Source organism: Rhinatrema bivittatum, chromosome 11, assembly GCF_901001135.1.
Source record: "Rhinatrema bivittatum chromosome 11, aRhiBiv1.1, whole genome shotgun sequence".
Taxonomy (NCBI): Eukaryota; Metazoa; Chordata; class Amphibia; order Gymnophiona; family Rhinatrematidae; genus Rhinatrema; species Rhinatrema bivittatum.
The window spans coordinates 25,455,180-25,482,204 of NC_042625.1; the positions used below are offsets into that span (position 1 = coordinate 25,455,180).

Here is a 27,025-nt window from a genome sequence, read left to right on the forward strand (position 1 = left end):
CTGCAATGGTGGGAGCTGCCCCCGATCCTGACCTGAAGATCCCCACGGCTGGCATGGGGTAAGGCTCCAGCGGTATGGGAGCTGGAGGATGGTTTCATGGTGGCCACACCCTATCCTCCTTGCTTGTAGCTCTGTGATTTCCACCAACATCAAAGCTCATTGAGCATCATCCTGCGTGGTAGATGCATCCATTCCCAACAAGAGATAAGGATAAGCATCAGCCACAAACATTTGTAAATGTATTTTGATAACGCTGTTAAACTATTATCCCTTTATCATGTGAATTCTTCATAAAGACAGAGATTAAATACAAAAGGAAGATATCCATGCGGCAGTCTTTGGCCTATAGCTTGGATTCTTAAAATGTCTATCATCTTTGGAGACGTTTATTATTTTAAATCAAGTTAAGAAAATATACCCAGAAATAAAACAAAAATAGAGAAATATAGTTGTCTATTCTTAAATGGAGCAACAATCTTTAGGGATGAGGGGTTCTAGAATAATCTATCAGACCAACTGCAGAATAGGTAAAGTTTCAGTAGCAAATGATCTGAAATTTGAACGTATACTTAAGTGACTTTTCAAACATTGATTTCTATAAATATTTGTTTAATAAGTTTTTAAACAAAGACTCTGCTCACACACAAAGGGGATTGTGTACTAATATTTTTTTCCCAGAGAGAGACACACAAAAAAAAATCTCTTTAGGATTATCTGGCCCTAAGTTTGGTCTCTTATCTCCTTATTAAGGGCAAGAAAAAAATTCAAAGGCAATAACTCTTTATTGGATTAACTTAATACATCTCTTGATTAACTTTTGGGAATTATGCTCCCTTCATCAAGTCCAAACAAAATGAGCAGGTTTCTCGAGTGTAACCCCTAAGAGTTAGTTAAAAAAAAAAAATCACGTTAGTCTGATAAAGAGTTATCACCTTTTTTTTTTTTCCTGTTAAGCTTTGTACTACACATTCAAGTAAACTAACATGGCCGTCACTCTCCCTGTTAGGAGCACTGATGTTACAGGAGAACGCCTGGGCCCTGCCCTTGTTCAGTTACAAGGTCCTGGGGGGAAGAACGCCTCTAGCAGAAGAGGAAAAGTCTAATGGCATCCCAGAAGCCAGGAGATGGAATAGAGAAGTCTAAGAACATAAGAACATGCCATACTGGGTCAGACCAAGGGTCCATCAAGCCCAGCATCCTGTCTCCAACAGTGGCCAATCCAGGCCATAAGAACCTGGCAAGTACCCAAAAACTAAGTCTATTCCATGTTACCATTGCTAATGGCAGTGGCTATTCTCTAAGTGAACTTAATAGCAGGTAATGGACTTCTCCTCCAAGAACTTATCCAATCCTTTTTTAAACCCAGCTACACTAACTGCACTAACCACATCCTCTGGCAACAAATTCCAGAGTTTAATTGTGCGTTGAGTAAAAAAGAACTTTCTCCGATTAGTTTTAAATGTGCCCCATGCTAACTTCATGGAGTGCCCCCTAGTCTTTCTACTATCCGAAAGAGTAAATAACCGATTCACATCTACCCTTTCTAGACCTCTCATGATTTTAAACATCTCTATCATATCCCCCCTCAGCCGTCTCTTCTCCAAGCTGAAAAGTCCTAACCTCTTTAGTCTTTCCTCATAGGGGAGCTTTTCCATTCCCCTTATCATTTTGGTAGCCCTTCTCTGTATGTTCTCCATCGCAATTATATCTTTTTTGAGATGCGGCGACCAGAATTGTACACAGTATTCAAGGTGCGGTCTCACCATGGAGCGATACAAAAGCATTATGACATTTCTGTTTTATTCACCATTCCCTTTCTAATAATTCCTAACATTCTGTTTGCTTTTTTGACTGCCGCAGCACACTGAACAGACGATTTCAACGTGTTATCCACTATGACGCCTAGATCTCTTTCTTGGGTTGTAGCACCTAATATGGAACCCAACATTGTGTAATTATAGCATGGGTTATTTTTCCCTATATGCATCACCTTGCACTTATCCACATTAAATTTCATCTGCCATTTTGATGCCCAATTTTCCAGTCTCACAAGGTCTTCCTGCAATTTATCACAATCTGCTTGTGATTTAACTACTCTGAACAATTTTGTGTCATCTGCAAATTTGATTATCTCACTCGTCGTATTTCTTTCCAGATCATTTATAAATATATTGAAAAGTAAGGGTCCCAATACAGATCCCCGAGGCACTCCACTGCCCACTCCCTTCCACTGAGAAAATTGCCCATTTAATCCTACTCTCTGTTTCCTGTCTTTTAGCCAGTTTGCAATCCACAAAAGGACATCGCCACCTATCCCATGACCTTTTACATTTCCTAGAAGCCTCTCATGAGGAACTTTGTCAAACGCCTTCTGAAAATCCAAGTATACCACATCTACCGGTTCACCTTTATCCACATGTTTATTTACTCCTTCAAAAAAGTGAAGCAGATTTATGAGGCAAGACTTGCCCTGGGTAAAGCCATACTACTTTGTTCCATTAAACCATGTCTTTCTATATGTTCTGTGATTTTGATGTTTAGAACACTTTCCACTATTTTTCCTGGCACTGAAGTCAGGCTAACCGGTCTGTAGTTTCCCGGATCGCCCCTGGAGCCCTTTTTAAATATTGAGGTTACATTTGCTATCCTCCAGTCTTCAGGTACAATGGATGATTTTAATGATAGGTTAAATATTTTGACTAATAGGTCTGAAATTTCATTTTTTAGTTCCTTCAGAACTCTGGGGTATATACCATCCGGTCCAGGTGATTTACTACTCTTCAGTTTGTCAATCAGGCCTACCACATCTAGGTTCACCGTGATTTGATTCAGTCCATCTGAATCATTACCCATGAAAACCTTCTCCATTACGGATACCTCCCCAACATCCTCTTCAGTAAACACCGAAGCAAAGAAATCATTTAATCTTTCCGCGATGGCCTTATCTTCTCTAAGTGCCCCTTTAACCCCTCGATCATCTAACGGTCCAACCGACTCCCTCACAGGCTTTCTGCTTCCGATATCTTTAAAAAAGTTTTTACTGTGAGTTTTTGCCTCTACAGCCAACTTCTTTTCAAATTCTCTCTTAGCCTGTCTTATCAATGTCTTACATTTAACTTGCCAACATTTATGCTTTATCCTATTTTCTTCTGTTGGATCCTTCTTCCAATTTTTTAATGAAGATCTTTTGGCTAAAATAGCTTCTTTCACCTCCCCTTTTAACCATGCCGGTAATCGTTTTGCCTTCTTTCCACCTTTCTTAATGTGTGGAATACATCTAGACCAGGGGTGGGCAAGTCCGGTCCTCGAGAGCTGCAAACCAGTTGGGTTTTCAGGATACCCCTAATGAATATGCATGAAATAGATTTGCATACAACTGAGGCAGTGTGTATGCAGGTCTCTCTCATGCATATTCATTAAGGATATCCTGAAAACCCGACTGGTTTGCAGCCCTCGAGGACCGGAATTGCCCACCCCTGATCTAGACTGTGCTTCTAGAATGGTATTTTTTAACAATGACCACACCTCTTGGACATTTTTTACTTTTGTAGCTGCTCCTTTCAGTTTTTTTCTAACAATTTTTCTCATTTTATCAAAGTTTCCCTTTTGAAAGTTTAGCATGAGAGCCTTGGATTTGCACACTGTTCCTCTTCCAGTCATTAAATCAAATTTGATCATATTATGATCACTATTGCCAAGCGGCCCCACCACCGTTACCTCTCTCACCAAGTCTTGTGCTCCACTGAGAATTAGATCTAAAATTGCTCCCTCTCTCGTCAGTTCCTGAACCAATTGCTCCATAAAGCTATCATTTATTCCATCAAGGAATGTTATCTCTCTAGCGTGTCCTGATGAGACATTTACCCAGTCAATATTGGGGTAATTGAAGTCTCCCATTATTACTGCACTACCAATTTGGTTAGCTTCCCTAATTTCTCTTAGCATTTCACTGTCCATCTCACCATCTTGACCAGGTGGACGGTAGTATACCCCTATCACTATAGTCTTCCCTGACACACAAGGGATTTCTACCCATAAAGATTCAATTTTGTATTTAGTCTCATGCAGGATGTTTATCCTGTTGGACTCTATGCCATCCAGGACATAAAGCGCCACACCTCCTCCCGGGTGCTCCTCTCTGTCATTGCGATATAATTTGTACCCCGGTATAGCACTGTCCCATTGGTTGTCCTCCTTCCACCATGTCTCTGAGATGCCAATTAAGTCTGTCATCATTCACTGCTATATATTCTAATTCTCCCATCTTACTTCTTAGACTTCTGGCATTAGCATACAAACATTTCAAAGTTTGTTTTTTGTTTGTATTTTCATTCTGCTTTTTAATTGATAGGGATAAGTTTGAATTTTTTAGCTCAGGTGAGTTTTTATTTACAGGCACTTGGACTACTTTTCTAATTATTGGAACCTCATTGTCGGGATTCCCTAATTCTAATGCATCATTAGTATCCTTTGAAGATACCTCTCTCCGAACCATGCGCTGCTGAGCGACTGTCGGCTTTCCCCTTTGTTCTAGTTTAAAAGCTGCTCTATCTCCTTTTTAAAGGTTAGCGCCAGCAGTCTGGTTCCACCCTGGTTAAGGTGGAGCCCATCCCTTCGGAAGAGACTCCCCCTTCCCCAAAAGGTTCCCCAGTTCCTAACAAAACTGAATCCCTCTTCCTTACACCATCGTCTCATCCAGACATTGAGACTCCGGAGCTCTACCTGCCTCTGGTGACCTGCGCGTGGAACAGGGAGCATTTCAGAGAATGCTACCCTGGAGGTTCTGGATTTAAGCTTTCTACCCAAGAGCCTAAATTTGGCTTCCAGAACCTCCCTCCCACATTTTCCTATGTCAGTGGTGCCCACGTGTACCACGACAGCCAGCTCCTCCCCAGCACTGTCTAAAATCCTATCTAGGTGACGCGTGACCTGGAGAAGCTCCAGGTTTGCAGATCCCAAGAACCATGAGATTTCTGTAGGTAAAAAAAAAACATATGCCATTTAACGGGACACTGTTTTAGTTCAATAGTTTAATGTTACAAAATGAAACTACACAAATCCATACTCTTCGAAGAATGTAAGAATATAGAAACAATAGATAAAACCGAGGAAACTTTTCTTATAATTAAGAGGACAATTCTCAAAGGGATTACTGACTGTAAACAAGGAACAAAACCCTTTAAAAAAAAAAAAAAAATACCGCCCCCCCCCCCCCCTGTGGGATGGGGCTGGGGTGGGTAGTGCAGGCCATTATGACATTTCTGCATATTTTTATCTTGCACCTACGAAGCATACAGGGGAATGAATCCCTGCGATATCAATTGCGGTGGGATTTTGAAAGGGAAACCCTGCATGGGGTTTCCTTTTGAAAAATTGGCCCAAAGGCATGTGGGGGAAATTGGCCTCTAAAATACTCGGCACTCTCATCATCTGCTAGTTAGACTGACATATTAATAGACCATAAGGCCTTCTGCCATCACATTGCTCTATTTCTATTAACAGGGCTGTCCTTGTAAGGAGCAATGTTCCCGGGGTCCTGCACCACAGAAGTAGCAAAGTTTCTGCCCCAAGGCCTGATATGCAGGAGGCGGGAGAGGGCCACAAGCGGCCGCCTTTCCAATTCGATCATGGGGACAAAAAGAAACATCAACAGTGCCATTGCCCCCGTCTGCTGCAGCCCTCCCAGCCCATGCAGGCCTGAAGAGACGCGGCTGCTCCCAAGTTGTAGGCTGCTGAGGCCAGGGATGTAAGTGGTGGCGCTGCCTCCACTGCCCACCAGCTCACGAAACCTTTGCAAGGGGACAGGCGCCACCTCCTAGATTAGGAGATCCTGGCTCATGTGTTGCAAAGAGTGTCACAGGGTGGCCCTGCTTTCCTCTCCAGGTTTGCCTTTTATTGTTCCCTCCCGTGCTACATTGGCTCATTTTCCATCAGAATCGGAGTACACAACCAGCAAAACATTGCTAGTGTTCTTCCGCCTCCCATCATCTCAAGCGCCCTGCCATTTACGATCACGCCCTGATAACTAATCTTTAGACTTCTTGTGTAAACACTGCTTTTCAGATGCCTGCACTTACTTTGTCCCTGTTTTGCTTCTGTAGCCTTGCCACGGAGAAAATGTACGCACTTGATAACCTTTTCCTTAGCTTTAAATCTAAGTTCTCTCTAAGTCTTGGTTAACTTTCTATTTGAGTTTTTAGTTTTCTGATGACTTTTACTGTTCTATTTAAATGGGTTTATAGGCCTTTCTTTGTCCTATGTTATTTAAATATCCTACTTAATGTCATAAACACTGCCTTGAGCCTTGGGAAAGGTGGAATTATAAATTCAATTGAATTGAATTTCTCTCCCCCAATTTTTTTTTTTTTTACTTTCCAATGTCCTTCTTACTTCTGTTAGATATTTTCCAGTTACATAGGTATTTCTATTTTTTAATTTGTTCTGCAAATATTTCCATTGCAATGAATTTTTTTTTTTGCTGATGATCATAACACCACAACATTCATACACTATAAATTAATACTTTTGCTGAGAACAGTCTTAAGAGCCCCGGCACTGTGCTTTTTGCGAGGCTTCACAGCTAGTCACTGGCCAGATGAGGCATGCTCAGAGCCCTGTGCTTGTTGATGAGGATGTGCGGCTGGTCACTGGCCAGATGAGGCATGCTCAGAGCCCTGTGCTTACTGATGAGGATATACGGCTGGTCACTGGCCAGATGAGGCATGCTCAGAGCCCTGTGCTTGTTGATGAGGATGTACGGCTGGTCACTGGCCAGATGAGGCATGCTCAGAGCCCTGTGCTTGTTGATGAGGATGTGCGGCTGGTCACTGGCCAGATGAGGCATGCTCAGAGCCCTGTGCTTACTGATGAGGATATACGGCTGGTCACTGGCCAGATGAGGCATGCTCAGAGCCCTGTGCTTGCTGATGAGGATGTACGGCTGGTCACTGGCCAGATGAGGCATGCTCAGAGCCCCGTGCTTTTGATGAGGATGTACGGCTGGTCACTGGCCAGATGAGGCATGCTCAGAGCCCTGTGCTTGCTGATGAGGATGTACGGCTGGTCACTGGCCAGATGAGGCATGCTCAGAGCCCCGTGCTTGTTGATGAGGATGTGCGGCTGGTCACTGGCCAGATGAGGCATGCTCAGAGCCCTGTGCTTACTGATGAGGATATACGGCTGGTCACTGGCCAGATGAGGCATGCTCAGAGCCCCGTGCTTTTGATGAGGATGTACGGCTGGTCACTGGCCAGATGAGGCATGCTCAGAGCCCTGTGCTTGCTGATGAGGATGTACGGCTGGTCACTGGCCAGATGAGGCATGCTCAGAGCCCTGTGCTTGTTGATGAGGATGTACGGCTGGTCACTGGCCAGATGAGGCATGCTCAGAGCCCTGTGCTTGTTGATGTGGCTGCATGGTTAGTGTTTGGTTGGATGCTGGCATAAAGCTTTTTCTGTTGGCGTGAAAGCAGAGTCTGTGTTTCCCCATCACGGTACACTACTTGTATCCTGTCACAAAGCATTTGTTGTGTCCTTCCATACACGAAGCAGTTTAGTAGCCCCTGAGATACTGCTGTCAGTGCCTATAAGAACCGCAACAAACAGAAATAATCAGTTATAGCATAAATCCAAGAAACTGCATTCTAAAATACAGTTGACCCAGGCCTCATCGGGCCTGGGTCAACTATATTTTAGGTTTTGCCAAAAATCTAAAAATTATAATGTATTGTGGTAGAAGTCACCAGCATCTTAGCAAAACCTAAGCCCACTTTTTCCTCCCTCCCATTTTCTCCTTCACGGGTCTCTGCTCTGCCCCCCAAACCCCGAAAACATGCCTAAGTGCACACCTCCATGATGTCCCCAAGCCAGACTGGCCCTGTCGGATGGGGGCTCTGAACCCAGATCCCGTGTGTGCCACAGCACAATATCCTGAGCAGTGAGGCTGGCCCTGTATGGCAGAATTTTAAAATACAAATGGGCAGATGCGAGGGTTTTTTTGTTTTTAAGTAGATTGTATAACACACTGGTGTGTGCTGTATTCTGTGCACCCAGGGTTGTGGGAAAACCCACATACTTAGCTTGCTGCTGCATAACGGACAATGTCACAGAACAGACCTAGCTGAAGTTTTCCCACTTCCTAATTTAATCTTTTGAAGAAAGCTCCAGGGTGCCTGATTTCACTCTCAGCTCTTTCTGCTCCTGTTCCAGCCCCTCTCCTCACACAAGCCCAGGGCTACCAGATGTGCACACCTGTAGGGGGGAGGGGGGGGCAGTGAAAGAATAGGCAGCCCGTGAGGCCACTGGTGGACCTCATCCCACCGGCGGCCCAGAAGAGGATGAGGCTCGTGAGGCCGCCGGTGGACCTCATCCTGCAGGCGGCCAAAGAAAGAAGGGCATGTGCTGTCCAAAACACGTGCAGTTAGCCTGTGCTCTGTGCTGATCTAACGATGCCCGAGATCAGCAGAGAGGACGTGCTAGTCCCATGAGATTTGATTAGCGCAGGGGCTGGCTCAGAAGGAGGTGTGTGTGTGTGTGCGTGCGTGCGTGCATTTGCGTGTGCGCATGTGTGTGTGAGTGATGAATGGGAGCCTAGCCTGGGGGTGTGATGTGTGTGATGTGTGTAAGTGTGTGTGTGTGTGAGTGATGAATGGGAGCCTAGCCTGGGGGTGTGATGTGTGTGATGTGTGTAAGTGTGTGTGTGTGTGTGAGTGATGAATGGGAGCCTAGCCTGGGGGTGTGATGTGTGTGATGTGTGTAAGTGTGTGTGTGTGTGTGAGTGATGAATGGGAGCCTAGCCTGGGGGTGTGATGTGTGTGATGTGTGTGTGTGTGTGAGTGATGAATGGGAGCCTAGCCTGGGGGTGTGAGTGTGTGTACCTGTCTAGTGTGTGAATGGGGGGGAGGGGGGGTTTCTGTGTGCACGGGAACCTGACCAGGGGTGTGTGAGTATGTAATGTATATGGTAACTTAACTGGGATGGGTGGGTGTGTGACTAGGAACCTGACTGGGATGTGAGTATGAAGAAAGTTTGTGCTGCCGCCCCCTAATCCATGACATACTCAGGATGGCTGGAGATACATTTTCAGGTATGTGAGCAGTGAATTTTCCCGTCGTTATTAGTTTTAATTATTGGGTGTCTGTGTCTGTCATTTTGAAATATTTTATTGTTTGGAAAATTTTTAAAATTTTCTATGAGCTCTTAATTATTGGATGTTATTCTATTCCTTAGACCATTGGATATATTCTTTCTATAAGTATGGTTTTACTAGTATGATTGATTTATATTCCTTCATTTTATTGTCTGATGATTGATTTATGAGGACGGGTGATGATTGATTTATGAGGACGGGTGATGTTTCCCCATTGCTGCATTGCATACAGAGTCTGCGGTTTTCAGTTCATTTCTGTTTGCAGTTTATAGTCTCCTTATTCTGTATTTGGTGAGGGTGAGTCTGTGTCCTGCAGGTTTAATTGAGGTGGGGTATTCCTTGTTTAAAAGAAAAACCGAGGAGGGGAGCAGCACGGTAATTGTTTGCACAGGGCAATAAAAATGCCAGCAGTGGTCCTGCCCTGAAACTGCCTGCATGGATCAGGAAAGAGGGTGAGGCCGAGAGTCTGTAGCAGATGAAAGAGGGAGGCCCTCTGCTCTCTAAGCCAGTGCCTGTCCTTCAGGTGTTTCTTACCCTCGCCTCCTGCTGTGAAGGGAACCCATGGAAGAGGAGAAGCTGGAGTAGACAGAGAAAGCAGTCAGAGTGTCTGAAGAAACCTTGCAGGGATCAGACAAACTGAAAATGACTTTGCTATCCTTCCCGGATGGCGTGATGTCCCTTTAGAAGAATATTATCTGTATGCAACAGTTCTGACGCCTGCCTGCGTGGCCAACCATGCACCACTGGCCGTGACCTGGAAGTGTTTTTTGGAAGGCTGTAACCTGCTGCTGTCTCATATTCATGTCGATTCGTAGAAACCTTGATGACTGATACTACTGCTGCCAAGTTTCAGACTTGTGTTAATTCAATCCCTGTTTGTATCTGTTACCCTGTGTCCAATATATGCACACATAGCTTTGTGACAAGCTGCTGAGGCCGAGGGCATTTTTAGCATAAGGAAGTTAAATACTTGGAACGATGACAATGACTTTCTCAAGAAAACATAAAAAAGAAGATTGCACCAGGTTTAAAACAAAAGTGACAGTTTGTAACTTATACTGTTCTTGTCATAGGAGATGCCTGGCTTGGGATAAATGCAAAAGAACTGGTGTTTTCCTAACAGTTACTACCATGCTGTTACTCCCTTCCCCTGCCAACCTATCTAAACCCCCCCTACCGGGAGCAGTTTCGGAGGCCTCGGCCACGCCCCCAGGCTGGAACCACGCCCATGACCCCGCCCCCGGATGACGCGTCGTGACATGCCCCCGACACGCCCCCCCCAGGAAAGCCCCGGGACTTACGTGCGCCCCAGGCTTGCGCTCGCCGCCGAGCCTATTCAACATAGGCTCGGCGTGCACAGGGGGAGCTTGGGGCAGGTTTTCGGGGGGGTACGCGCGTACCCCTTTGAAAATCTGCCCCTCTGTGCTTACCCCTCAAATTCTCTCCTCTGCTTCAGTTTCATCTTCTCACTAGCCTAGTTTCTTCTGTCACTCACCCTTTCCCCCTGCTTCTGTTCCTAACCCCTACCCAGCCACCTTCTCTCCTAGTCCCATTCCCATCCCTTTCCACTGCCTCTCGTCCCATCCCCAGACCTCCAAGTACTTCGCACCATATCACAACCTTCTCCTATCCCACATCCTCAGCCCCTTCCCATAATTCCAACCCATGTAATACATCCTCACTTATGCCCCCGACCCTATGGCCGAGTCCCCATCCCCAAGTCCCTGCTTTTTCCCCCACTCAATCTCTGAGTGCCTGTTCTCCCCACACATTTGAGTCTCCACTCTCTCCCCCCACCAACCAGCCTTGTTCCTTCCTCTCCCCCCCCCCCCCCCAATCTGGCAGTCCCTGCTGGTTCCTTTCTCTCAATCCTTGAGTCTCTACTGCACTCTACCTTCCTTCCCAACCAAAAACATCTGGGTGTCCTCTTCATGCCTCAGTTCTCCAGTCTTCATCTCACACTCCCAATCTGAGTGTCCCATTCTCCCCTCCTCACTTACCAAATCTGGGGATCCCCTACATCTCTGACCACCAATCCCCATACTTCCCTCCCTATGGGTATCCCAACTCTCACTCTCCCCCCTCCCCCAACTAAATCTAAGGATCTTCAAAGTCCCCTAGGGCTGCTTTTAAACTTTAAAAAAAAAAAAAAAACCACCACAGGAGCAGCCATGTTAAAATCTCCCTTGTCTTCATCCCCCTTGCCCCTTTCAGAAGTTTGCCACTGGCTTCTCCTGCCTTGCTGCTTCCTTCGCATAGGCGTGGTTGGATGATGTTTGAACCTTGGAGCTCTGCGTCTGTAGAGACCTGCACAGTTCAAACTTCTTTTCACAAATGGCGTCGGCACCTCAGGAGGAGCAGCGGGTGCCAAGCTTCTGAAAGGGGCAAGGAAGAGGGAGACGAAGTGGACAGAAAGAGACGGTGGCAGCCACATTAAAGAGTTTAACGGTGGCTCTGGGGGGATTGGGACATGGGGTCTAAATGGCCACACCTAACGACACCTCTGGGTTGCTTTTACGTTTGATAACCCTAACTTCTCCAAGACGCCCATTCCTTCATTTGACCACCACCCCCAGCCCAACAAACCACAGTCCAAAGTAAACAGAATAACAGGGCTGCAGGTTTATTAGATATCTATCCACTTATATATAGATAGACAGATAAGATAGGAGGAGTGCCAGAGCCAACACCACCTCTACTTGTGCACATAAGAACATAAGATGTGCCATATGGGTGAGAGCATCCTGTCTCCAACGGCAGCCAATCCGGGCCATCAGGAAGAACCCAGCAGAACCCAGAGAAAATCCAATTCCTTGTTATTTACTCCCAGGGATCAGTGATGGCTTTCCCCAAGCCAACCTGTCTAATAATTATTTACGGACAATTCCGCCTTGTAAACCTAGCTGTGTTCGATGCCTTCACCACATCTTCCAGCAACAAGTTTCATAGCATAGCCTAATTCTGCACAGAGTGAAAATATGCTTTCTCCAATGTGTTGTAAATCTGCCGCCTGCCTCATTTCTAGAGCATCCCCTGGTCCCAGTGGTTCCCCTATTTACCTGTTCCTCTCCACTCATTATTTTATAAACCGCCCAATGGACCAATCAGTGAGGCAGTGAGTTTTTTGCCCATTGGTGGTTCTAGTCACATGAACATGGTAGAAAATGGCCGTCACTTTTTGTGCAGAGATGTATAATGGCAGAAAGTAACCCCCTGAGACAGATTCTTTCAAAATGCAGGTCTACTTCAAGACAAGCATGGGCTTCATAACAATCGTGATTCACTTTTCTAAGAGTTGCATTTAAACAAAAATTTATTTAAAAAAAAATTAAGCATTGGATAAGAAAAGACTTAGGGGTGACTGATATAATATATGGTGCTGTGTATGAAGGTCCCCAAAATTATCAGTTGTTTTTTTTTTTTAATTATTGCCCATAGGTGGGTAATTTCTTTAAAAGAAATCACCACTATCATGCAAAAGCAACCAAATTATGCTACCACATACAGAAATGAAAAGAATATAGGGAGGAAACTCTGTTTAAACTGATTACAATTAGCAACAGTAGTGGGGAAAAAAAGTAAAGAGAGAGAGGGATAAAAAAAAACCCAAAAAAAAAAACTGAAGAAAAAAGAAATGGAGAAAGATTAAAAAGCACATCCCAACAATATCCAAGCTGTTAAGGCATCTTTCAACCCAGCAGCGAGCAGCAATGCTAGGAGCTTTACCTGAAGAATGGAAAGTGCATTCTGGAAGTCAGTGTTTTCCTTCTGGTCAACCAGTCGTGCCACTGAGAGAACAACAGCTGCAAGCAGAGTGACAGAAAGTGATGCTTTAATGATCTCAAACCTCTGATTTTTATGTTGCAGCTTTTCCCTAGGCATTTCCACTCGTACACGTTGCAGGACGCGCTCCCTGTTGACCAAGTCAAAGCTCTGCAGTTTCATGCTTCTTTCCTAAAGGAAGGGCAGCTGGAAGGCCACGGAGGAATAACTGTGCAGCAGAAGGCTGGCTTCTAAAGTCAGCTAGAGATGTGCGCTTTAAAAAAAAACCAGAAGTGGGTATGGAACTGGACGGCTGGCGGGCAGCAGCAGCCTTCACTTCGTTTGGCGCTGTCCAAAAATCTGATTCCCAGGAGGAGGCAGGAGCAAGTTGGAAGCATAAGGCTGCAAGTACAGAACACGCTACCCATAAGGGGAACGCATAATAATTTGGTGCTTGCTCAAATGTTTTATTTGCATTAAAAAAAATCATTAAAAATTAGCAAAAACTAGACAGAGATATCTGTGGGAGCCTATAATTGTGATACTGGCATGAAAACATAAGCGATTCTACAACCAGTTAAGAAAGAATGCCTGATGTCATTATCTATATCTATTTAGTGTTGTTACCATGTGCCTTTGGAAAAATTAAGAGGAGAGGCTGAAGGATCTGAATATGTAGACCCTGGAAGAGAGGGGCTGCAGGGGAGATGTGGGACAGACCTTCAGATACCTGAAAGGTTCTAAAGATGCACGAACTTCAAATATTTTCTGTTGGAAAGGAAACAGTAGAACTAGAGGCCCGCAAATTAAACTGCAGGGAGGACGACTCAGACGGAGCATCAGGAAATATTTCTTCACCGAGAGGGTGGTGGATGCCTGGAGTGCCCTCCCAGAACAGGTGGTGAGGACTAAAACAGTAATGAATTGAAAAGGGCATGGGATAAACACAGTGGATACCTAAAGGCTAGAGGATTGGAAATGAAGAAAAGGGTGCATGAGGTAACCTGCACAGAGCGGCAGTTACTACGCTTAATAGAAGGCACGGGGATTACTACCATTAACCAATTAGCCTGGATGCAACTGCAATATCGCTTTGTGCTTCAATGCGAGGGGATGGATTCAGATGACAGCCAACTCTGGGCCCTGACTTTTATGGTCCAGGGAACTGATATGCAGACATTAGAAGCAGTCCTGTGCTTTTTCCTTATGTTTAAGTCCAAACACAAAGCTTGATCAAGCAGCATTGTCTGAATTTAGGGGTTTGACAGTTGCTTAGTTTTGATTGTAAATATTACTACCCTTAACATAAGGCTGGGAGGTAACCAGAACAGAGCAGTAGTTACTACACTTAACAGAATCATGGAGATAACCTGCAAGGAGCGGCAGTTACTACACTTAACAGAATAATGGGAGTAACCTGCACAGAGAGGCAGATACTACACTTAACAGAAACATGAGGGTAACCTGTATGGAGCGGCAGTTACTACAATTAACAGAATCATGGGAGTAACCTGCACGGAGTGGTTGTTACTACCCTTAACAGAAACATAGGGGTAACCTGCACAGAGAGGCAGTATCTACACTTAACAGAATCATGGGCGTAACCTGCATGGAGCAGCAGTTACTACCCTTAACAGAATCATGGGAGTAACCTGCATGAAGTGGAAGTTACCACACTTAACAAAATCATGGGAGTAACCTGCACGGAGCAGCAGTTACTACCCTTAACAGAATCATGGGAGTAACCTGCACGGAGCAGCAGTTACTACCCTTAACAGAATCATGGGAGTAACCTGCACAGAGAGGCAGTTACCACACTTAACAGAATCATGGGAGTAACCTGCACAGAGAGGCAGTTACTACCCTTAACAGAATCATGGGAGTAACCTGCACAGAGAGGCAGTTATTACACTTAACAGAATCATGGGAGTGAACCTGCACAGAGAGGCAGTTATTACACTTAACAGAATCATGGGAGTAACCTGCACAGAGAGGCAGTTACTACACTTAACAGAATCAAGGGAGTGAACCTGCACAGAGAGGCAGTTATTACACTTAACAGAATCATGGGAGTGAACCTGCACAGAGAGGCAGTTATTACACTTAACAGAATCATGGGAGTAACCTGCACAGAGAGGCAGTTACTACACTTAACAGAATCATGGGAGTGAACCTGCATAGAGAGGCAGTTACTACACTTAACAGAATCATGGGAGTAACCTGCATGGAGTGGCAGTTACTACACTTAACAGAATCATGGGAGTAACCTGCACAGAGAGGCAGTTATTACACTTAACAGAATCATGGGAGTGAACCTGCACAGAGAGGCAGTTATTACACTTAACAGAATCATGGGAGTAACCTGCACAGAGAGGCAGTTACTACACTTAACAGAATCAAGGGAGTGAACCTGCATTGAGAGGCAGTTACTACACTTAACAGAATCATGGGAGTGAACCTGCATAGAGAGGCAGTTACTCCACCTAACAGAATCATGGGAGTGAACCTGCATAGAGAGGCAGTTACTCCACTTAACAGAATCATGGGCGTAACCTACATGGAGCGGCAGTCACTACACTTAACAGAAGCATGGGAGTAACCTGCATGGAGCGGCAGTTACTACACTTAACAGAATCTTGGGAGTAACCTGCACGGAGTGACAGTTACTACCTTTAAAAGAAGGCATGAGAGTATCCTGCAGGGCATGGCAGTTACTACCATAAGAAACTTGCTGGGCAGACTGGATGGGCCATTTGGTCTTATTCTTATGTTCAACTTTGCAAAGCTTCTTCAATGCACCATACTTTGGGGCCGATGCAATTAAAGTGCGCTGAATGCGGGTGCTGAACACTGAGCGCCCGCTTTCCTAACACGCCCCCAGGCACCCCCTCCTGGGGGCACCATGCAATATTTAAATGAGGGATTGCGTTGTCAAGGAGGCGCTAGGGTCGCTTGTGTGCCCCTAGCGCCTCCTTGACAATGGCAGCCCGCGAGCGGTCGGCCGTCTGCCAGTTAGGAAACAGATGCCGAATTTATCGGCGTCCATTTTCCTAATCAGTGCACAGCCAGGGGTTCAGGAAATGGACGCTTGTTAACCGAGCGTCCGTTTCCTGAACACGACCTCTGGCCTCCGGGCAGATGTTAATTTCTGAGCACAAAAATGTGCGTCTTAGACACTTTTTTTTTTGCATTCGGAATGAATAACTAATACCTCATTTACATGCATTTGCATGTGAGGAGCGCTATTAGTCTCTCCCCACGTTGGACGCACATTGTGGAGGCGCTAATCCCCTTATTGCATAAGGGAATTAGGTAGCGCCTATACACCCACGTCCAGCTGCCAGTTAAGTATTGCATCGGCCCCTTTGTGTGCAGAGCTGTCCTATCAGTGCCTGAGGCTAAAAAGAAGCCGCTAGCCCAGGGGGGCTTCTCAGCCAGTACCTTGAGAAAGTTCTTCCCGTGCCACAGTGCTAGCAGCCTCCGCATGATCCTCCTCCCATTGCTCATGCAGGATTTCTATTGGACGGGGCTCATTCTGCCCCACCCTCCTGTCCCCATCTTAACCACAGAGCACTGAGGAAGGCCAGAGAGGAGGAGCAGGGAACCCACACAGCAGTGGTGAATGTCAGGGAAAACAGAGCCTCTGCTCCCTATCCCAGTCCCGTCCCCCACCCCCAGCTGCTGTGCCGTGCTGCCCCAGGCCTTAGATGTCTGTGCTGCAGGGAGGGGGGGGGGGCAATTGAAAAGGCATTGAATGAGGAGGGAGGTTGGGCATATGTGAAACTTTAGGGTGGGGGGAGGCACAGGATGCTGACACAGTATTATGCACCTCTGGGGGAGGAACAGGGAGAGGATTTAAAGGAAAAAGGTGGGACAGGGGGAAGGTTGGGAGAGAGAGAGGATCAGGTGTGAAAAGGAAAAACCAGGAGGGGCAGGAGAGGAGAGAGAGGGAGAGGAGACCAAGGACTGAAGGAGAGGAAGAAGGATCCTGGATAAGGGGCAGGGTGATGGAGAGGGAAAAAGGACCCAGGATAGAGAAAGAGAGAGGACCAGGTACCAGGAGGATGGAGATGTAGAAATGACTCAGGAATAGGGATGAGAGAGGAGCCTGTCATTTGGGGGGGGGGGGGGGGGGGGGTTTACTGTGGGAGATAATGGAGAGAGAGGAATAAGGAAGGAGCATCAAGGGAAGAGAAAATATTAAAATATCCACTGAAGGAAAGAGACAAAGAAAAGGAAAGAGGGCACCAGAGAGCGAGGGGAAAACAAAAAAGGAACAGAGGGAAGACCTGAAAATGAGAGCGAGCGAATCAGCCAGAAAACAAGCCCGAGACATCCAAGGTTGCCTGATAGGGAATATTAATAAATCAGTATAAAGTATCCAAGTCTCTGGCCTGGATGGGTCTCCCTCATGGCTTTTACATGTTGGGGAGAGCTGAATTTTGTTGACTAGTTTTGGCTTTTCCTGGTCTATAATTCATTCTCTTGTATGCAGGACATACCCACCAGCTCACCAGCTTTTGTAGTGGGCCCAAAAATATTGTGTGATAAAACTTAAAGAATGCACTTTTAGATATATTTTGGGAGTACATTACTACCATTTTTCGTGGGGTCGACACAGAACATCCCACCAAAACGAACTTGCCCTCCAGGAAACAGGCCTCCAAGATTCACTCAGCAGGACTCTGGTAATCTTAGCTCCCTCCCTCCCTCCCAGTGCTTCTTACCCGTGTGCACCTCCTCTGCCAGCTTCAAGCTGATGTTTGAATGTGTGAGGCCCTGTAATCGGCTGCATCCCACGCTCAAATGTCAGAACGAGGCACAGACGGGCAAAAGGTGCTACTGTGAGAATTGTGCAAAGTTTGGTTTGGTGCATCATGAGGATTGAGCAAACTTGAAATTTAAAACAAAAAAGGGTTGAGAAGTACTGAAATAGCAATCAGTGCTGGAAGCTGTGACTGACCGCTGCTCATACCCCAGGGTGCCGTTCGTGATCAAGCACTGGCTTTTGAGAGCCTGTTCTAAGCTGCTTTCAGAAGTTATTACTGGGTAGCACCTGGCAACACAATCACTTCTACCAGGGCCTCCATCTGAAAGAAAAGGGAGGGTCATGTTTGTGTTACTTCACTTCCCTGATGCTTGCAGCTGCATCCGATACCTGCTGCAGGTGGCCAGCCCAGAGGAAGCTGTGTCCCATAAGGCAGCCAATGTTGAGCAGTAATGGAGCTGGCGTGACTGCGTTCTTCACGTTTCCAGGGATCGAGTGCTATTAATGTGCATGCCCATTGGAGCTTGGATTCCATGCCTAAGTCCAACTTCTAGGGAGAAATTTAGAGGCTTACGTGGCAGCCATAAGGGTGAAATTAGTTTTGCAAGTGAAGTGGTGGGAGTTGGCACCACTACCCTTTTCCCAACCACCAACTCAGCGCTACTGTACATAAAGGCAGCACAGTATGCGCCATCTTACAGACAAACAGGGCAGGATGGCTGCGTTAGCCGAATACCATGCAGGGCACCACGTTCCTCCACTCTGTATTCCTATACTTATTTGTACTAGTGAAGAGAGAGACAGCTCTCGGGATTTCCACTGCTTTAGAAGGCCAATTCTCAGAAACTCTGCAATCACAATGCCGTATTCAGAATTTTTATGCAACAGTTGACAAAGATCAACTCAAAAAAACAAAACAACCTAGTCTCTCAAATGTCTAGTGACAAAAAAAAAAAAGTAAAAATGGGTCTTTGAGACTGAGAGAAACCGGGACTTTTCCTGCCAGTTTGGATGTGATAGCAGCAGGGAGCATTCGAAGGAATTCCCAGCACAGTCTGTCATGAAGGCATCCTCTCAACAGGGTTTTCACTCTAATACCGCCACGAGCTGCCAGGGCGCACCCAGTCACAGGCATCACCTTCGCCTCACTAGCCCACGCCAGTAACTAGTGCAGCCCTAGGGAGTTTAGACCTACTTTCAGTTTACTTTCACTGACCTGGTGTCCAGCAGATGAAAAATGCAACTGGATAAAGAAGCATGCGATGCTTTGCCACGCTGATGGCAGCCCAGTGCTGATCCCTCACAAACGCCGAGGAGTTGCTGTACTTTTTGTACAAAGTGTGGGCTTTTATTAGAAGAACCTACATGGGGAAGTGGGAGAAGAACGCACGGAGCATTTTGTCAAAGCAGTTCAGTATTTTATTTCATTATCATCTTTCTTTTTTTTTTTTACACAGTGCAGAGAGTAAAAATTTTAATGCAGCATTTGTACAAAAAGATTTTAAACTGACCGTGTTTTTGATGTTCCCAGGGAACAGCATTCAGAACCAACTTTCTAAAGCATGACTAGGGCATTAACAGACTAACTCTACATGTTCATCTTCACTTTATTACTAACAGAATACTCATAGTTTTATGATTCTGTCTTGGAGACGAGACAGCTGAGGGGGGATATGGTAGAGCCTATAAAATCATGAGAGGACTAGAATGCGTAAATGTGAATCAGTTATTTTACTCTTTTGGATAATAGAAAGACTAGGGGCACTCTATGAAGTTAGCAAGTAGCACATTTAAAACAAATTGGAGAAAATTATTTTTCACTCAACACACAATTAGGTTCTGGAATTCATTTCTGGAGGATGTGGTTAGGGCAGATAGTGTAGCCACTGTTAGCTCTGGCATTAGTAGCTTGGGATCTATTTAATGTTCGGGTACCTGCCAGCTGATTGTAAGATAGATTAGCCACTGTTGGAAAGAGGATGCTGGGCTTGATGGACCCTTGGTCTGACCCAGTATGGCAACTACTTATGTTCTTACCATAGTGGCTATGACAGTGAATAGAAAAGTGATCTGCAAGATGCCACTTCCATAGAAATGCAGGATCGCACAGGTGGAACTGTTGGGGTTTGGTGCCCCGGTATGAAGTAGAAGACACCTGCAGTTGGGTAAAAGAAAAGCTCTGGGTTAGTGCCACGGTTACAGCTGTGAGACTTTGACAGCGTTACTTCTCACCTTCCCAGGCTGAAGTCCAGGAGGAAAGTTATAAACAAGGGATTTAGCACCTGTAGCACTGCTGGCAGGACGTAAATAAATATTATAAGCATGTGATATTATCCCATGGAGAAGGTAGGTTTCAATGGATTACATTCAGATTCTTATTGGATTGATAGAGTGCAGTCGTGCCTTGGGCATATTGAGAAGTTGTGGGCAAACTCTGAGAATTAGACATGGGTGTGACGCAGGCATGGGGCAGGTATATTTTAAATTATATGTATTTTGTAAATTTGTTGTTGTTGTATTGATGGGGGGGGAGGGGGGTGTTAATCATCACAGGGTGAATTTTCACAGCCAGTTCTGCAAAGAAAACCCCCAAACATACTGGGATTTATGCCTCTACATGGCTGAAGTAAAACAGGCCCTGGCTTGGTGTGCGTAAAAGTACAGGTGTAGGCTGGTTTCCTGTGCAGCTTCACGTTCCGAGGAGACCAGAATTAGGATTTACGCCTGTCCCATTTTATATTTTATATAAAATGTACGTGTAAATTGCGTGGTGCAAGCTACATCTTCTGGACAGCAGGCGCCACTGTCGGCGCTGTAATGACCGCGCATCCTCGGCCAATCGCGAAAGTTTCTGAGGAAGATAAATCTCCAGCAGTTTGAAAAATATCTTCTGCTTGTCTAATCACTACGCTATCGCTCATTATATTTTGTGTTTGCATCGAATGCCGCTCTGAATTTTTTTTTTTTTTTTTAAGTAAGGCGACAGAATTTAAATAAAATGATGAGCCCTGTTGCTGTCTCTCCCCTTGTAATTGTAGGATGAAAAGCTCACCTGTGAGGCTCACTAACATTCCTGTAGCATCCGCCGATATTTCCCACCAAAAAGACAGGAAGTACGAGCACCAGAGGCGCCAAACTAAAGAGAGAATACAAAGAACAGGGCTGAATCTCTGCATCCACTGGCAGCCACTTAATATTTTAACAGCTTCCTATATAATGAAAGATTATGAGTCTTCAGATTTTAATATTTCCAACTAATTCATTCTGTTTTGTAAAAAAAAATAAAATAAAATTCTGTCTACCTAAAATGGATAATCTTGTTCTCATGTGATTTACAGTAATTAAGCTGATTACTTCCGTCTGTGCAGGGCGCTTAATACTGGAGCACTCTGGGGGGGATCTTTTATCCTGCCATTAAGAAAAACGCTGAGAATTATTCCTTACCCTGATACAACTGTTCCGATTCGACCAACCCGGTACACATATTCAGTGGCCTGTATAATTTAAAGAACACATTGTCAGTCATAATGCAGTTGTACATATTTCTTTATTTTTTTTTTTTTATTCAGCCCGCTCCTCATGTTAGATGCCTTCAGTAGTATCGCAGTCTCCTGTCTAGGATCTCATCTTTCACTGTCATTGAAAAACTTGTGAGGTCACAGAAAGCAGCTATGACAACTATTGAGGGGAGCAGGCAGATGACAGAGATCCATCTTCATAGGTGCTTTCTCAGGATTAAATTGTGAAGTGTTTTTACTGCGGGTCATGTGGTAGCCAAGTTGGTACCAGCAGGCTACAGTTCCCCAAAAAACCAACCAGGTTGATGCTGGCAGGGTGATGGTGGCTAGGTATTGTCCAGCAAAGAGAGACAGGGAAAGAAAAACACAACCTAGTGGCATAGAAGGTCAGGGGTTAGCGGAGTTGGTAACAGCAGGCTACAACTCCCCAGAAACCAACCAGGTTGCCAGTGGCCAGGAACCGTTCAACATGGCCACAAGGATCTAGGAGGCTGGATGTTTAGGCAACAGCTTCACAAGTTTAGAGCATTTCAAAGCTTGGTGACACGGGGAAAGGACAGGCGTTGGATAATTACAGGATCCTGTATGCTCATTTACCCTGGATGGTAGAGAAACAATGTGGAAGTAAAACAAAGGGACTTGGGACAGGAGAGATATCCTACGAGTGGTTAAGCTTTTATGTCTGGCAGCTGGGATGTAACCTTAGCAGTGTGGACAGTAGGAACTGGGCAGACTGGCTGGGTCACTTGGTATTTCTCTGCCACCATTTACTATGTAACTTTCTTCATCAGCAATGTTAGGAAAGTAATTACTCAGATAATACAAGTGCTTTAAAACAAAATCATGCAGTAAGGGTGTGGAACTCTAATCCCGGAGAGGCGCAAGCTGGTCTGGTATTCCTGATGTCCCTGATACTTAGGTATGAGAGAGATTTCCATGCACTTCCTCAACTGTATGCAAATATAACTCATGCACATTCATCAGGCATTTTAAATGACATGAACATACAGGCAATATTTCTTCTTCCTTTTTTATTCCCCCCAATGAAAACGACATAAAAATAAATGGTTTTGTGAATGTTATTTCAGCACACGCTATCTACAAACAGGTGAATTTTAAAAACCCAACGAGCGCATCATTTTCAGGATGCATGAATAAGTCGGGTTCTCGTGCGCCGAGTGGATTTTAAAAGCCACCTGCCTACACGTGCGCCTCCCGCTGCGAGAACAAATGAAAAGTTTTCAAAAACAGGCGGGTGTGGGCAGGGTATGAGCGTTTCAGGATTTTACCAATAAATGTGCGCATAAATACTTAATGCGCACAGGCACGCACCAGCGTGTCTTTTAAAATCCCCCACTTTATATCTGGTGCTATTGTGCTTGAGGAATGTTACCTGTTTCCTGTTATTGCTGAAATCAAGAAACATTAAATATAAAAAAAAAAAATCCCCCCATTTAGGTGGTAGAAGCAGGATTTGCGTGCATAGGCACGCGTCCACTTAAAATCGAGCGTGCTCGTGTGCGTGTTCAGGCTATTTTATAACACGTGCGCCTAGGGCACAGGCCGACGAATGCGCCAGTTTAAAAGTTACGGTCCCTATTTGCAAAAGTACATGCGCTGAAAAAAACGTTTGCTAAAAACAACAGGACCAGAACAAAGAAAAAAACAATAAACCTTGGATGGGAAACAAAGTGAAAAAAGAAACACCCATCAGCAGAACATAAACGAAAGAGTTTTGTTTTCCAGGCACAGCACCATCAGGCCTGTCCTGCAAAGCTGCCCTTGAGAAGTAGAATTTGACACCATCACACCCCTGCCGTGTAGGGATATTAAAAAAAAAAAAAAGCGCATGATCCTCAGACGGTTCCAAAGATTTCTTGTACTATGTCAATGTGGTAAAGTAAATATTTAATGGAAAACCTCCAAGCGGAATGGTAGAGCCTGGCGATTCCAAACTAAATAATCTTCCTTTCTGTATGCAGTTTTAGCCCTTGCTTTTCCTTCTGAGTCACACATCCTATTTAGCAGCTGTTAAGGAAGAGTGATGAGCGCCCTAGTGGGCGCAGTTCAGCAGTGTTTCCCCGTGCGGCTGCACGAAATGCAAACGTATTCCTTACACAGGAAACACCGGGAACTTTGGAAGGTTCCGGAATTTCCCAGACTCGGATTTCAAGCGGTACAGGACGCCGGGAAGCAATTACCAGCAACCAGCAAGAGAGAGAGCCCGAAGGTGCGTGAACAGGAAAGGTGCCCAATGCTGCATCACGGATGGGAATCCTGACCGATGAGCCTGTCTGTACATAACCTGAGAGAGGGCTTGCACAGGCAGCGGAATGGGGTGGCCCACCAGGGCATGACCCCACTCACCCTTTTTCTCCAAACATAACAGCAACTAGGGAGGCTTTGGGGACAGGAGCAGAGGTTTACATCCTCCCCGCCCCCAACAAAAAATAATTCTGCCCAAACAGCTCCTGCTTGGGATGATGTGCTGATCGTATGCAAGGAAGAAGAGGGATCTTGTGGTGTCCACTCAGTAAGGCCCATTACTGTTTCTCTTTAGTTTCCTTCTGCAGAAAGATTAGATTCGTACACAGAAAAGGGTTTGATCTAGCCAAACATGGGATGTAGAAGGTTGTACAGGCAAAAGATATCTGGTGCCTCTGGGGCATCAAAATAATCGCATTCTATGGATAAAACAAACAAAAAACTTGCATAAAACATTAAAATATTGCTGATTCTCATTATCCCTTTTCCAGTACCAGTTTTATGCCTTCTCCCACCCCCAAATCAACATTTAGGCCCATAGGCCACCCCCCCCCCCCCGGGATATGACAAACTCAACCCTGATGACACCACCACCACCACCCCTCCCAGAAAAATGTTACAAAAACAAATATATATATACAGTGACTTGCAAAAGTATTCAGCCCCCTAAAAAGTCAGCAGATTTGTGTGGATTACAATTGACACTTAAGTAGATTGTTCCAGACAGTCAGTGACAGATTTAGGATTTTGGCACCCCTAGGCCCAGTTGGTGCTGTTGCCCTCCTCTCCCACTTCCCTTCTCCCACCCACCAAGGTTGGACGGTAGGGCGCAGAAGATCTAAGGCCCCTAGTTTCCTGTGGCAGCTCAGGGGTAAACCCTGCGACAAAAATGTAAAAATTCTGAAGGAAATTGGAAAGCAGTCCCATCTTTTATATGACATTATAAAAATAAAGTCATTTTATGCTATAATTACCAGTGTAAATTATTTTCTTTTTATTGGGTGAAGGAAAGTGATCTCGGGTATCGGCACAGGGAGGAGGCCTCAGGGATGGGGAGAAGAAGGGAGGAGGATCAGGAATGGGGTGAGGGGCAAGGGGGAAGAGTGTGAGAAGGAAAGGACTAGGGATGGGGATAATTGAGAAAAGGAGGGAGAGGGAGAGGGAACTTCTAGGATTGAGGAAGGGGAGGAGGGAGTGGGTTCCAGGATCTGGGAAGGAAGGAAGGTTGGAGGGTCTGGGAGATAGAATCCAAGATTAAGGGAGGGAGGATTTGAATTGCGATGGGTGGGGAGGAGAGGAGGGAGGGGTCCCTACCATGCTCGTGTCCTGATTCTCCTTGCCTCCCCTCTCTAACATCCCACCCAATATGGCATACACATAAACTTGGCTCCAATCCCTTCTCTCGCACACACACAAATACTGCCCTCCACCCCTCGTTCCCCTCTCTCTCACACACTCCCAGCTGATACCCCTCTCATCCCACCCTCCAATGATCTCTACTCAGCCCCTCCTAAGCTCCCCATCTGCTGCAGGATCTCCTGGAGGAGAGAGGCTGGATCAGGAAACAGAGGCATTGTCCTCTGCTGAGTGAGATTCAGCACAGCTGAAAGGCAGCAAATCCTCAGCCAGCCTGCTGCCCCCGGCACAGGCCTAGTGGGTCTATTGACAAATCCAGGCCTGCAGACAGTATGTTTATTGCAAACCAGTATGCTCTTATAGTAAAGTTTCAAAGACACAATTCATTATTTCTCTGCATTTTTTGTAAAATAAAATAAAAAACTGAAAAATGCTGCTTGCATAGGTATTCAGCCCCCTTCAGACTACTTCTTAGTAGAACGACCTTTGGCTGCAATAACAGCTTTAGGTTTCTCTTTACTACTCACCATATGGCAAAATTTCAAATTATGTTATCTCAGTAATAGTGACACAAACTCTCTTCACTAACAGGCACTTTGTGGCATAACATAAAACCCTTCAAAAAGACACTCAGAAGCATACAGCAAACCTACTATACCAAAACAGCACTAACTCCCACAACTCAAACAGTAACAACCCTATCTATGAAACAGCAACACCGAAAATATTACACTGGGCTCTAGGACACTAATACACCACCTGTTGGACTGCTACAGATCCCTACGCAGAAACTACACATTAGCAGAATACCTCATCTCGGTCACACAATCAGAACACAAGCCCTCATCAAATACAGAATAAGGGATCACAAATTAGAAAGAGAAATGTGCAGACAAAACCTGAACTCTTCTTTGCTTTGCTATCTATTCTAATCTCACACACTTCCCTCCTGTTCCCTGCAAATAGCAGGGGAAGGGATCTGGAACAAAAGGAGTGGCTGGATTAGGGAGCAGAGTATCTCTCCTTTGCTGGGCTGTGTGCTCCAGACTCACCCTCTCTCTCCTGTTCCCTGCAGGCTGCCTGGGAGAGGAGGGGTTGAAGAAGTAAAGCAGAACAACTGTTTTCTGCTGTCCAAGATAAAGTCACCCCCCCTGCCACCCTCAATATTGTAGGGCTCTAAATGATCACCTAGTTCCTTAATGGAAGAACCAGCTCTGCCCAGTAATAGAGAGTTATTCTGCTGACATCCGCAACGTAGACTGGAAGTGAGAGCAGGATATTGACAGAGCATGCTCCAGCCACGATGCGGGGAGAGACTAAGGGCAAGAGGTCAAACACACTTGGCCTTATTTCATTCACCCCCCAAGCTACAAACCACCTACACGGCCCAACTCCTCAGGAATCAATGGGGAAAATGGATAAAGAAACCAAAATATTTCACTCTCGGTGTATAAAATGTTGTCAGAAGTAGAAGGAAGATAAACTGAATGTTATAGAAAACTTAAGGAAAGATAACTTGTTTGAAAACAAAAATAAAAATCTCTTTGCACATTTTGCTTCACTCCCACAGCACATCAAGAAGGTCCATTGCCTTCCTGAACACATCTCGGCAGTTCAGAGGTTTATCTTTTTTTTTTGGGGGGGGGGGGGGTTTCAGGTAGGGGATAAGCGTTTTACTCACCAGGGGTGACATGTTGTACATTTTCCCTTTGAGCTCTGTGTAAAGATGCCACGCGTAGTTTACGGTGTAAAAAAAAGAAGAGATGTAAAATAGCTGAAAAAGAAATCAGTTTCTGTGGTTAGAGTCTGTGAAATCAATACGCTGTATATTACAGGCCTAAAGTGACACCGTGTTATAATCATCTTTTTTTTTTTTATAACACATGTGACGCCAACAGCGGCCACAACAGATCATAGCGAGGCTGGGACATGAATACATTCAGAATTCGTCTCTTCCCGTGGCCTAGGGATTCTTTGCCCCTGGGCAGTTTGGAATCTGCCTCCCCAAATGGCAAAGTTTCCCTGAAATAACGCGAAGGTGGTTAATAGACAGCCACGCAAGCCCCAGGCGTGACTCAGAAGCATCATCGTTGCTTACAATAAAACGCATTTCTAGTTCATGCAGGCCCACAGTGACCGAAGGATGAAGAAGACGTTCGCCTTGTCATTTCCAGAATGATTTAGCGAGAAATCCCCACATCCCACAGAG

The 27,025-nt window shown here is 45.3% G+C and overlaps 1 protein-coding gene across 2 annotated transcripts in view; it reads right to left on the reverse strand.

Annotated features, from left to right (window-relative positions):
- Positions 1-6,311: 6,311 nt before the first annotated feature.
- TMEM116 (transmembrane protein 116) overlaps positions 6,312-27,025 on the reverse strand; it is a 31,991-nt gene continuing 11,277 nt past the window's right edge. The window contains exons 5-12 of one of the 2 annotated variants that reach the window (XM_029571127.1): positions 26,498-26,590; positions 21,122-21,171; positions 20,730-20,813; positions 19,715-19,832; positions 18,894-19,038; positions 12,874-12,950; positions 7,393-7,582; positions 6,312-6,794 (exon numbers count right to left, since the gene is read on the reverse strand). In XM_029571127.1, coding sequence (XP_029426987.1) covers positions 6,787-6,794; positions 7,393-7,582; positions 12,874-12,950; positions 18,894-19,038; positions 19,715-19,832; positions 20,730-20,813; positions 21,122-21,171; positions 26,498-26,590 — 765 coding nt within the window. In that variant the 3' untranslated portion in view covers positions 6,312-6,786. Of the gene's footprint in view, positions 7,583-12,873; positions 12,951-18,893; positions 19,039-19,714; positions 19,833-20,729; positions 20,814-21,121; positions 21,172-26,497; positions 26,591-27,025 lie in introns of both variants that reach the window. The other variant, XM_029571126.1, reaches the window with a different exon arrangement.